This window comes from Coregonus clupeaformis, chromosome 28 (assembly GCF_020615455.1).
Source record: "Coregonus clupeaformis isolate EN_2021a chromosome 28, ASM2061545v1, whole genome shotgun sequence".
NCBI classification, from domain to species: domain Eukaryota; kingdom Metazoa; phylum Chordata; class Actinopteri; order Salmoniformes; family Salmonidae; genus Coregonus; species Coregonus clupeaformis.
The window spans coordinates 30,703,602-30,717,090 of NC_059219.1; the positions used below are offsets into that span (position 1 = coordinate 30,703,602).

At 44.7% G+C, this 13,489-nt stretch overlaps 1 protein-coding gene across 1 annotated transcript; it reads right to left on the reverse strand.

Annotated features, from left to right (window-relative positions):
* Positions 1-8,827: 8,827 nt before the first annotated feature.
* Positions 8,828-12,153, reverse strand: LOC121542506 (amphoterin-induced protein 2-like). The gene is made up of 2 exons (XM_041851900.1): positions 11,737-12,153; positions 8,828-11,137 (listed from the first exon to the last, which is right to left on the reverse strand). Exon 2 carries the CDS (start codon positions 11,059-11,061, stop codon positions 9,547-9,549), a length of 1,515 nt encoding a protein of 504 aa, XP_041707834.1. The 5' UTR covers positions 11,062-11,137; positions 11,737-12,153; the 3' UTR covers positions 8,828-9,546.
* Positions 12,154-13,489: the final 1,336 nt, after the last annotated feature.

Below are 13,489 nucleotides of genomic sequence, written 5' to 3' on the forward strand. Positions count from 1 at the left end.
ACTGTTTCAAGGACAGCTTTTTTCCATCTACGTAACATTGCAAAAATCAGAAATGTTCTGTCCAAAAATGATGCAGAAAAATTAATCCATGCATTTGTTACTTCTAGGTTAGACTACTGCAATGCTCTATTTTCCGGCTACCCGGATAAAGCACTAAATAAACTTCAGTTAGTGCTAAATACGGCTGCTAGAATCCTGACTAGAACCAAGAAATTTGATCATATTACTCCAGTGCTAGCTTCCCTACACTGGCTTCCTGTTAAGGCAAGGGCTGATTTCAAGGTTTTACTGTTAACCTATAAAGCGTTACATGGGCTTGCTCCTACCTATCTTTCCGAGTTGGTCCTGCCGTACATACCAATACGTACGCTACGGTCACAAGACGCAGGCCTCCTAATTGTCCCTAGAATTTCTAAGCAAACAGCGGGAGGCAGGGCTTTCTCCTATAGATCTCCATTTTTATGGAACAGTCTGCCTACCCATGTGAGAGACGCAGACTCGGTCTCAACCTTTAAGTCTTTACTGAAGACTTATCTCTTCAGTAGGTCATATGATTGAGTGTAGTCTGGCCCAGGAGTGTGAAGGTGAACGGAAAGGCTGGAGCAACGAACAGCCCTTGCTGTCTCTGCCGGGCCGGTTCCCCTCTCCACTGGGGTTCTCTGCCTCTAACCCTGTTGCAGGGGCTGAGTCACTGGCTTGCTGGTGCTCTTTCATGCCGTCCCTGGGAGGGGTGCGTCACTTGAGTGGGTTGAGTTACTGACGTGATCTTCCTGTCTGGGTTGGCGCCCCCCCCTTGGTTTGTGCTGTGGTGGAGACCTCTGTGGGCTATACTCGGCCTTGTCTCAGGATTGTAAGTTGGTGGTTGGGGATATCCCTCTAGTGGTGCGGGGGCTGTGCTTTGGCGGAGTGGGTGGGGTTATATCCTTCCTGTTTGGCCCTGTCCGGGGTTTCTTCGGATGGGGCCACAGTGTCTCCGGACCGCTCCTGTCTCAGCCTCCAGTATTTATGCTGCAGTAGTTTATGTGTCGGGGGGCTGGGGTTAGTTGGTTATACCTGGAGTACTTCTCCTGTCTTATCCAGTGTCCTGTGTGAATTTAAGTATGCTCTCTCTAATTCTCTCGTTCTCTCTTTCTCTCTGAGAACCTGAGCCCTAGGACCATACGTCAGGACTACCGGGCATGATGACACCTTGCTGTCCCCAGTCCGCCTGGCCTTGCTGCTATTCCAGTTTCAACTGTTCTGCCTGCGGCTACGAAACCCCTACCTGTCCCAGACCTGCTGTTTTCAACTCTTTAATGATCGGCTATGAAAAGCCAACTGAGAGACCTGAGCCCTAGGACCATACGTCGGGACTACCGGCCGTGGTGACTCCTTGCTGTCCCCAGTCCGCCTGGCCTTGCTGCTATTCCAGTTTCAACTGTTCTGCCTGCGGTTATGGAACCCCTACCTGTCCCAGACCTGCTGTTTTCAACTCTTAATGATCGGCTATGAAAAGCCAACTGAGATTTATTCCTGATTATTATTTGACCATGCTTGTCACTTATGAACATTTTTGAACATCTTGGCATGGTTCTGTTATAATCTCCACCCGGCACAGCCAGAAGAGGACTGGCCACCCCTCATAGCCTGGTTCCTCTCTAGGTTTCTTCCTAGGCTTTCGCCTTTCTAGGGAGTTTTTCCTAGCCACCGTGCTTCTACACCTGCATTACTAGCTGTTTGGGGTTTTAGGCTGGGTTTCTGTACAGCACTTCGAGATATTAGCTGATGTAAGAAGGGCTATATAAAATAAAATTGATTGATTGATTGATTGAAGTCGGAAGTTTACATACACTTAGGTTGGAGTCATTAAAACTAATTTTTTCAACCACTCCACAAATTACTTGTTAACAAACTATAGTTTTGGCAAGTCGGTTAGGACATCTACTTTGTGCATGACACAAGTAATTTTTCCAACAATTGTTTACAGACAGATTATTTCACTTATAATTCACTGTATCACAATTCCAGTGGGTCAGAAGTTTACATACACTAAGTTCACTGTGCCTTTAAACAGCTTGGAAAATTCCAGAAAATGTCATGGCTTTAGAAGCTTCTGATAGGCTAATTGACATCATTTGAGTCAATTGGAGGTGTACCTGGGGATGTATTTCAAGGCCTACCTTCAAACTCAGTGCCTATTTGCTTGACATCATGGGAAAATCAAAATAAATCAGCCAAGACCTCAGAAAAATATTTGTAGACCTCCACAAGTCTGGTTCATCCTTGGGAGCAATTTCCAAACGCCTGAAGGTACCACGTTCATCTGTACAAACAATAGTACGCAAGTATAAACACCATGGGAACACGCAGCCGTCATACCGCTCAGGAAGGAGACGTGTTCTGTCTCCTAGAGATGAACGTACTTTGGTGCGAAAAGTGCAAATCAATCCCAGAACAACAGCAAAGGACCTTGTGAAGATGCTGGAGGAAACCGGTACAAAAGTATCTATATCCACAGTAAAACAAGTCCTATATCGACATAACCTGAAAGGCCGCTCAGCAAGGAAGAAGCCACTGCTCCAAAACCGCCATAAAAAAGCCAGACTACGGTTTGCAACTGCACATGGGGACAAAGATCGTACTTTTTGGAGAAATGTCCTCTGGTCTGATTAAACAAAAATAGAACTGTTTGGCCATAATGACCATCGTTATGTTTGGAGGAAAAAGGGGGTGCTTGCAAGCCGAAGAACACCATCCCAACCGTGAAGCACAGGCGTGGCAGCATCATGCTGTGGGGGTGCTTTGCTGCAGGAGGGACTGGTGCACTTCACAAAATAGATGGCATCATGAGGAAGGAAAATTATGTGGATATATTGAAGCAACATCTCAAGACATCAGTCAGGAAGATAAAGCTTGGTTGCAAATGGGTCTTCCAAATGGACAATGACCCCAAGCATACTTCCAAAGTTGTGGCAAAATGGCTTAAGGACAACAAAGTCAAGGTATTGGAGTGGCCATCACAAAGCCCTGACCTCAATCCTATAGAAAATCTGTGGGCAGAACTGAAAAAGCGTGTGTGAGCAAGGAGGCCTATAAACCTGACTCAGTTTCACCAGCTCTGTCAGGAGGAATGGGCCAAAATTCCCCCAACCTATTGTGGGAAGCTTGTGGAAGGCTACCCGAAACGTTTGACCCAAGTTAAACAATTTAAAGGCAATGCTACCAAATAATAATTGAATGTATGTAAATTGAGTGTGATGAAAGAAATAAAAGCTGAAATAAATCAGTCTCTCTACTATTATTCTGACATTTCACATTCTTAAAATAAAGTGGTGATCCTAACTGACCTAAGACAGGGAATTTTTACTAGGACTACATGGCAGGAATTGTGAAAAACTGAGTTTAAATTTATTTGGCTAAGGTGTATGTAAACTTCCGACTTCAACTGTACGTGTTTTAACGTATGTATTTGACAAAAATTACCATAATTTTTTTTAGTATATCATACAAACATGTTCATCATAACATCATCAATATTAATTTATCAATAGGCACACATACTTACAGTGAGGGGGAAAAAGTATTTGATCCCCTGCTGATTTTGTACGTTTGCCCACTGACAAAGAAATGATCAGTCTATATTTTTAATGGTAGGTTTATTTGAACAGTGAGAGACAGAATAACAACAACAAAAAATCCAGAAAAACGCATGCAGACAAATGTTATAAATTGTTTTGCATTTTAATGAGGGAAATTATTTGACCCCCTCTCAATCAGAAAGATTTCTGGCTCCCAGGTGTCTTTTATACAGGTAACGAGCTGAGATTAGGAGCACACTCTTAAAGGGAGTGCTCATAATCTCAGCTTGTTACCTGTATAAAAGTCACCTGTCCACAGAAGCAATCAATCAACCAGATTCCAAACTCTCCACCATGGTCAAGAACAAAGAGCTATCCAAGGATGTCAGGGACAAGATTGTAGACCTACACAAGGCTGGAATGGGCTACAAAACCATCGCCAAGCAGCTTGGTGAGAAGGTGACAACAGTTGGTGCGATTATTCGCAAATGGAAGAAACACAAAAGAACTGTCAATCTCCCTCGGCCTGGGGCTCCATGCAAGATCTCACCTCGTGGAGTTGCAATGATCATGAGAACGGTGAGGAATCAGCCCAGAACTACACGGGAGGATCTTGTCAATGATCTCAAGGCAGCTGGGACCATAGTCACCAAGAAAACAATTGGTAACACACTACGCCGTGAAGGACTGAAATCCTGCAGCGCCCGCAAGGTCCCCCTGCTCAAGAAAGCACATATACAGGGCCGTCTGAAGTTTGCCAGTGAACATCTGAATGATTCAGAGGAGAACTGGGTGAAAGTGTTGTGGTCAGATGAGACCAAAATCGAGCTCTTTGGCATCAACTCAACTCGCCGTGTTTGGAGGAGGAGGAATGCTGCCTATGACCCCAAGAACCCCATCCCCACCGTCAAACATGGAGGTGGAAACATTATGCTTTGGGGGTGTTTTTCTGCTAAGGGGACAGGACAACTTCACCGCATCAAAGGGACGATGGACGGGACCATGTACCATCAAATCTTGGGTGAGAACCTCCTTCCCTCAGCCAGGGCATTGAAAATGGGTCGTGGATGGGTATTCCAGCATGACAATGACCTGAAACACACGGCCAAGGCAACAAAGGAGTGGCTCAAGAAGAAGCACATTAAGGTCCTGGAGTGGCCTAGCCAGTCTCCAGACCTTAATCCCATAGAAAATCTGTGGAGGGAGCTGAAGGTTCGAGTTGCCAAACGTCAGCCTCGAAACCTTAATGACTTGGAGAAGATCTGCAAAGAGGAGTGGAACAAAATCCCTCCTGAGATGTGTGCAAACCTGGTGGCCAACTACAAGAAACGTCCGACCTTTGTGATTGGCAACAAGGGTTTTGCCACCAAGTACTAAGTCATGTTTTGCAGAGGGGTCAAATACTTATTTCCCTCATTAAAATGCAAATCAATTTATAACATTTTTGACATGCGTTTTTCTGGATTTTTTTGTTGTTATTCTGTCTCTCACTGTTCAAATAAACCAACCATTAAAATTATAGACTGATCATGTCTTTGTCAGTGGGCAAACATATAAAATCAGCAGGGGATCAAATACTTTTTCCCCCTCACTGTAACATCTCTCAGCTGTCATTATTACAGAAGCCATGCCTATAGTCCGTGTGGTGGTAGCTCCCTGCTCTTCTTCTTAGGAGAAGAAAGCCCAAACAAAGTTGTTTTCACATAAGTTTGCGGGCAATTTTTGTTTTAGGGAGAACTTCAAAACCAAAAACTACACAGTTCAGAATATGGTACACTATGGCCATACTGTACTCTAAACTATGTAATTGCATGAGGAAACCATTTGTGAGTTGCCGTACACAAATGCTTGCCTCGTCTTGCCCCTTCATCAATGATATAACTGTCATGGAGGCAGAGTTTCATCCTACATATTCCTCTAACTCCCCTACAGTTATGGTAATGACAGCAAAGAGATCCGTTGTTGACGTGGCTTTTCTGTTACAGTTAGCGAGACAGTGCGATCTAAAATCCGCTACAGCGCCAGCATCCCTGTGGCTTTAAGCATTAAATCAATAATAGTTTGTTCTGTTCCTACAGTACAGACTACAACATACTAAAGCATGAAATGTCGTTTTTGTAAAGATCCTCTTTTCCTTTGTTGAATGAAAGGCCTTTTGAAAACGTAGCTAAAAGATCAATTGGATGGAGCCTCGCTTTTTATTGGACCACATTTCCATAAAATAACCCTGAACGGAATAACATTTCTTTTGATCTACTTTATGGGTGGTTTCTGGCGTAGCTTATTGCTGACCATTCCCCTGTCACATGGATGGCAAATGAGCTGAGGTTTACTTAACGAGGCAATGTCAATGACCAAACAAACACTTTGCATTTAGTGAGCAAGAAATCCCTCACACCTCTCTCAAACTTTGTTCTATTCCATGATTGAATTAATTCATACCTCTAAACATTGCAATACATTTGATAGCAAAATGTTATGTTACGAGAATGACAACTTTTGCATACATTCCGTGACAAATGAGAACAGCGTTACCCAGATAAATGAAACAGTAATCCTTCAGATAGGTAGACAATTTACATGTCACGTTTGATTCAAAACCTTTTTATATGATGCAAGCTTGGCAGCATTGCTTACATGGGAACGAGCTTGGCAATGGCAAAACATATTTAGCACACAGGAAATACAGTAACTACATCTAACAATATTCCTATCTGAGGAGTCAAGGACAAGACCATTGGTGAAAGGGCACAGGTCATGGTTGTAAAAACTAGGGCTCAGATACTGTAGCTACTAGCTAGAGGTGACAAAATACCCAGGACATGACTAAAGGGGAGGACTGAGTCTTGGGAAATGGGACATGGTAGTTTTACGTTCCATTTGACAAACATTCTATAGAAAACTGAATGAAATACAATGAGTAGACTGAAAGAAGCTCCTACTCCCTTGTTGTTTGCAGATCTGGAGAAACCTGATATGTGTAAACAATATGGCGGAAGCTCCCCAAAGCCCACTGAATAGGCTAGACGGTGCCATCACCATTGTTGCTTACATCTATCCAGCTCCTTCAGACCTGTAAACACAGAAGGGATGGGGGCTAGGGGTTCAGATCACACTTGTTTGTCCCGTACATACAACGTTCTCTGCACTAGACAACACTGCCTTAAAAATGGTCACAGATTTTAGTTAATCAGATTCCTTCTTCAGATACTTCACATCACTAGGTTCTATCCTGGTACTTCATGTCTGTACAAGTCACATTTAGCTGTGGTATACTGTGATCACATAATACTCACAACACAGTTTGTAAAAAAAAAACAAAAAAAAAAACATAACATGTAACTCTGGACTTTGTCTATAAACATGTAGGTTTGGTACAGGGACCATTCAATTTGACATGCTAAGTCACATCTGGATGTCAGTTACCTTGTCATGGGGGGGAATGGAAACCTAGTTAAATCTGTCCCCTAGAGAACTGTCAGTGGGGTGGAATCTCGGCAATCAACACCTGTCCAGTCCATCACCTCGAAGGACGTGAAAACACTGTTTAAAGCTTTATTCCATTACAGCCTAACGCTAAGATTAAATTAAGTGTTTTCTTTCTAAAAATGGTGTCTGCAAGATATATCAGGTCTCTTGCACTGTTTAGAGGTAATTTATGGATAAAAAAGCTCTGAAAAAAACTCATCTGAAATGCATATATACAGTAACAGTCAAAAGTTTGGACACACCTACTCATTCAAGGGTTTTTCTTTAGTTTTACATTGTAGAATAGTGGAAACTATGAAATAACACATATGGAGTCATGTAGTAGCCAAAAAAGTGTTAAACAAATCAAAATATATTTTATAGCTCAGTTGGTAGAGCATGGCGCTTGCAACGCCAGGGTTGTGGGTTCGTTTCCCACGGGGGGACAGTATGAAAATGTATGCACTCACTAACTGTAAGTCGCTCTGGATAAGAGCGTCTGCTAAATGACTAAAATGTAAATGTATATTTGAGATTCTTCATAGTAGCCACCCTTTGCCTTGATGACAGCTTTGCACATTCTTGGCATTCTCTCAACCAGCTTCATGAGGTAGTCACCTGGAATGCATTTCAATTAACAGGTGTGCCTTGTTAAAAGTTAATTTGTGGAATTTATTTCCTTCTTAATGCGTTTGAGCCAATCAGTTGTGTTGTGACAAGGTAGGGGGGGTATACAGAAGATAGTCCTATTTGGTAAAATACCAAGTCCATTTTATGGCAAGAACCGCTCAAATATTCAAAGAGAAACGACAGTCCATCATTACTTTAAGAACTTTGAAAGATTCTTCAAGTGCAGTCGCAAAAACCATCAAGCGCTATGATGAAACTAGCTCTCATGAGGACCACCACCGGAAAGGAAGACCCAGAGTTACCTCTGCTGCAGAGGATAAGTTCATTAGTTACCAGCCTCAGAAATTGCAGCCCAAATAAATGCTTCACAGAGTTCAAGTAACAGGGACATCTCAACATCAACTGCTCAGTGGAGACTGTGTGAATCAGGCATTCATGGTCGAATTGCAGCAAAGAAACCACTACTAAAGGACACCAATAATAAGAAGAGACTTGCTTGGGCCAAGAAACATGAGAAATGGACATTAGACCCGTGGTAATCTGTCCTTTGGTCTGATGAGTCCAAATTTGATATTTTTGGTTCCAACCGCAGTGTCTTTGTGAGACGCAGAGTAGGTGAACGGATGATCTCCACATGTGTGGTTCCCACCATGAAGCATGGAGGTGGAGGTGTGATGGTGCTTTTCTGGTGACACTGCTGGTGATTATTTAGAATTCCAGGCACACTTAACCAGCAGTTAAGAAGGAAGGAGAGTGATGGAGTGCTGCATCAGATGACCTGGCCTCCACAATCACCTGACCTCAACCCAATTGAGATGGTTTGGGATGAGTTGGACCGCAGTGAAGGAAAAGCAGCCAACAAGTGCTCAGCATATGTGGGAACTCCTTCAAGACTGTTGGAAAAGCATTCCAGGTGAAGCTGGTTGAGAGAATGCCAAGAGTGTGCAAAGCTGTCATCAAGGCAAAGGGTGGCTACTTTGAAGAATCTCAAATCTAAAATATATTTTGATTTGTTTTAACACTTTTTTTTGCTTACTACATGATCCCATATGTGTTATTTCATAGTTTTGATGTCTTCACTATTATTCTACAATGTAGAAAATAGTAAAAATAAAGAACAACCCTTGAATGAGTAGGTGTGTCCAAACTTTTGACTGGTGCTGTACTTAAAGGAAGATACAACATTGAGACAATGGAATGTAGGTCTTCTAAATTAATGTCAATATCCAAGTTAGTTCAATATATTAACACCAGCAGTAACATATCAGTCCCTTCCTCACCTTGAAAAACTCTATTCACAGTCACACCTACAAAAATAACCGAGAACAACAATAGTATATAGGTCATGGGAGGCTTGGGGCTAGAGCTGGCTAGTTCCCAGACACTGATCAGGGTCGACTTTGGCATTTTTGTCTGAATGCATCCATTCAACCTACATATAATACATTAAGAATACATTTACAGTGTTCGCCCCGTTATGATCATTCATAATAGTGCATGACACCTTATGACAGACTAGGAACCTGCTAGTAAGCATTTGGTTGGACAGTGTATACCATGTGTATCCTGTATATACAACATGAAATGATAGATCCATGAAAGCCTACATAATGCATTACACACGTGTGTTTCACAGAATGTGGAAGTTGGAAGTTCATGTGTATATGAAACTTTGACCTACAGAAACCCACTACTGGATGTTTCCATAGCTGTCCACACAGTAGGCATAAAATTAAAAAGCGGTCTGATGTTAAAACTACTTTCATGTATGGATTCTCAATGCGAGGTTTCAATATTTGACATTTTGAGAACCATGTTACAAACAGTCCATTTTGCATGGTGTAGTCTAGTCCAGTGAGAGCTTGGTGGAGCTTGAAGGATAGACACAATGCTACGCAACGTAGTCTTCCAGGACCTGCTCCAAGGCTCTGCTTCCATTCTTCAAAATGCCCTCTGTGGCTGCAGTGTCCATTACTGGGTGCTTGGCGCTGCATTTGTGGGGGTGCTCGTCCCCCGTTTCGAGGAAGGCCACCCGCTTTCCACCGGTGACCCTTCTGTCTGCGAGCTCCACCTCCCTGGGGTCTGCACAGAGGAGCATGGCTCGCCCGCCGCACCCGCCAACGCCCCCTGCCCTTCCGCCATGGCAACGGCAGGGAGTGAGGTACAGGTAGAGGAGCACCAGGATGATGCTGACCACACAGGACGCCAGCGTGGTAAAGGCCGTGTTAAAATGCTCCCCGCCGCTGCCACGTTCCTCCCTGCTCTCGCCTGGTCCGCTGGTGTTACCTACGGAGACGGTGACCTCCAAAGTCTCGTTGGGGCTCCGGTGTCGTCCGCGGACTGCCACGCAGGAGTAAGTCCCTGAATCCTCCAGGAGAGCCCCTCGGATCTCCAGGGTACCGTTGGTGAGGACCGTGAGGCGGCTGCTCTGATCGCCTGTTACGCCCAGTGCCGGGGATCCATCGCCCGGGGTCACCCAGAACACCACCACCTCTTCCCGGAGGGGGAGAGAAACGCCGGGACACGGCACCATGAGCCAATCGCCAGGCTCTGCCTGGCAAGACACTTCTACAGTTCCATGGAACCCACCCTGAGGGCTGCCAGAACAATTCAGCCACTCCTCCTGACCCAGGCTGCATGGATACTCCTCTCTGAAGTCCAGTAGGGGACGGTACTGCCTCCTCTCCCAGTACTCAAGCATGGCGCGCAGGGCACAGTCGCACACCAACGGGTTCCCCTGCAAGTAGATGCCACCCTGCTGCCAGGTGGCCAGAGAGAGGAGGCTCTGCACGGGCACCTGCCTCACCATGTTCATCGACAGATCCAGGAAACGCAGGCGTGGCAGAGCCCCATCTCCCTGGTAGAGCTCCAGGGGGAAGGCAGCCAGTCTGTTCCTGCCCAGATACAGCCTTTCCAGGCTGTTCAGCCCCTGGAAGGCTCCCGCCATGGTCTGGCTGATTCGATTCCCAAACAGAAGTAGCACTTCCAGTTCCCCGAGCCCATGGAAGGCAGACGCGTTGAGCCAAGACAGCCCATTGGACGAGAGGTCCAGGTGGCGGAGGTGAGGGGTGGGGGCGAAGGCGTCCGGTGCCAGATGGGTAATGGCGTTTCTGCTGAGGACCAGCGCGGTCAGCCTGTCCAGACGCCGGTCTGACCAATCCAAAAGCAGAGCAGAGAGGACGTTGTGGCTGAGGTCCAATCGGGTGATATAGCCAGGGAGGTCAGGGGGAACGGTTGACAGATTGCGACCACTGCAGGAGATGATGTCGCTGGCACACAGGCAGGGTGGTGGGCAGGCAGCCGTGATCGTCGTACAGGACAGACACATGGACAGAAGGAATGCCAAGGTAACCATAAAGTGCCCGTCAATGGACACACACAGCGGTTGTGGCACAACGGGACACATTCTACTGTTTCAGGTTGTTGGTGAAGAAGTTGCAAACATCTTATGAGCCACTCTTAGGCGTCCCATTCAAAAAGAGCTGAGAGAGAGAGAGACAAAGAGAGAGATGGGTTTTGGCATCCAATACAGTCATATGACAGTGATTAACTTGTTTTCTCTGCAAAATAACCTTAAAGCTAGAGTCCTTAATTAAAACAAAAAAGCGTCCACCCCGCCTCTGTTTTGGTAAAAACTGAGGGATGGACCTGGAGAAATGTAACCACTCAAATTCATAGAGCTGTGGATGCAAGGATTCACGATCCATGATATCAAAATGATAGTTTTAACGATGTGTTGAGGCTATACAGTGTTTGTTTATATTAACATTGTTTACAACCAAACATTGCAGTAACCTATATTTTGGGTTCTGATGGGGTTAGACAGTTGAACTAAACTCATGAGGCATTAGCTATTAAATTAGATAACCATCTGGATGTTTTTTAATGCTCGTTTAGTAGGCTTCTTACAGTGAAATAGCTCGAACCACCATGTAGTTTAGAACTACTAGTGAAACTATTCTTGTACCAGATGAAAATTAGGCTATAAGGGAAGAGATTGAGTCTCATAGAAAAGACTCGCAGAGGGCGGCCAAACAAAAGAAAAGGTCCAAGCAGTAGAAAGCGTAACATAACCACTTACATTTCCAAGCGGAGAAGATCCTCACAATAATGCGACATCGTTTTCTTCGTATTGTGACCATACCCAATGAATGTATTTCACTCTCCTCTGGAACTTTTTTCAACTCACACAAGATGCGTTGGCTATATTCCGTTATAATAAAAAAATTAAGAGCCAATACTTCATACAATAAAATACACTTTCAAGCAGAATGCCACATGATTGCGCACTTCAAAAGCGGCGTTGTCATCTCCAAACCGACTCCAAAAGCGTCCAAATGAAAGCAGAGTTGTCAGGACTCAGTAAGCGTGTTGTTCAGTTCACCTTATAGTGGGAGTGGTTGAGCACAAAATAAATATGGCACAATCGATAGTAGGCTTAGGCTATTAAACCAATTAGGCTACTTGTTTCCTGCTGTCCCCGACAAATACAACCGTTGCTTGGATGCCACGGTGTGTCTGGGTCGATTACGCTATTGCGCAGCATCAGTGGGTGTTCACAACCCTCAACTGGTAAAAAAAAGAAAGAATCTACAACGTGTGTAAACAGAGAATTTTTAAATAAACACGTTTCATTTGCAAATCAAAATAATTTTACTGCAGGCTGATAGATGGATCTATTGATAACCAGGCTGCAACAATTGCATAATATTGGCATTAGCGTTAATGACAAATGGATAAGAAATATAAACGCAACATGTAAAGTGTTGGTCCCATTTTTCATGAGCTGAAATAAAAGATCCCAGAAATGTTCCATATGCACGAAAAGCTTATTTCTCTCAAATTTTGTTTACATCCCTGTTAGTTATTTTGTCATTTAGCAGACGCTCTTATCCAGAGCGATTTACAGGAGCAATTAGGGTTAAGTGCCTTGCTCAAGGGCACATCAACAGATTTTTCACCTAGTCGGCTCGGGGATTAGAACCAGCGACCTTTCGGTTACATTTTACATTACATTTTAGTCATTTTAGCAGACGCTCTTATCCAGAGCGACTTACAGTTAGTGAGTGCATACATTATTTATTTTTTCATACTGGCCCCCCGTGGGAAGCGAACCCACAACCCTCGCGTTGCAAACGCCATGCTCTACCAACTGAGCTACATCCCTGCCGGCCATTCCCTCCCCTACCCTGGAAGACACTGGGCCAATTGCACTACGCCCCATGGGTCTCCCGGTCGCGGCAGGCTACGACAGAGCCTGGATGGTTACTGGCACAACGCTCTTAACCACTAAGCTACCTGCCGCCCCATTTCTCCTTTGGCAAGATAATCCATCCACCTGACAGATGTGGCATATCAAGAAGCATGGTCATTACACAGGTGCTCCTTGTGCTAGGGACATTAAAGGCCACTAAAATGTGCAGTTTTGTCACACAACACAATGCCACAGATGTCTTAAGTTTTGAGGTAGGAATGTCCACCAGAGCTGTTGCCAGAGAATTTAATATTCATTTCTCTACCATAAGCTGCCGCCAACGTCATTTGAGAGAATTTGGCAGTACATCCAACTGCCCTCACAACCGCAGACCACATGTAACCACGCCACCACATCCTGCTTCTTCACCTGCAGGATCGTCGGGGGAGGGGGGGTGCTGAGAAGTATTTCTGTCTGTAATAAATTCCTTTTGTGGGGAAAAACTCATTCTGATTGGCTGGGCCTGGCTCCCCAGTGGGTGGACCTGGCTCCTAAGTGGGTGGGCCTATGCCCTCCCAGGCCCACCCATGTCTGCGCCCCTGCCCAGTCATGTGAAATCCATAGATTAGGGCCTAATTAA

Coding starts and splice junctions, on each gene's coding strand:
- LOC121542506 (XM_041851900.1), bottom strand. CDS start 11,061: ATGTGTCCCGTTGTGCCACAACCGCTGTGTGTGTCCATTGACGGGCAC.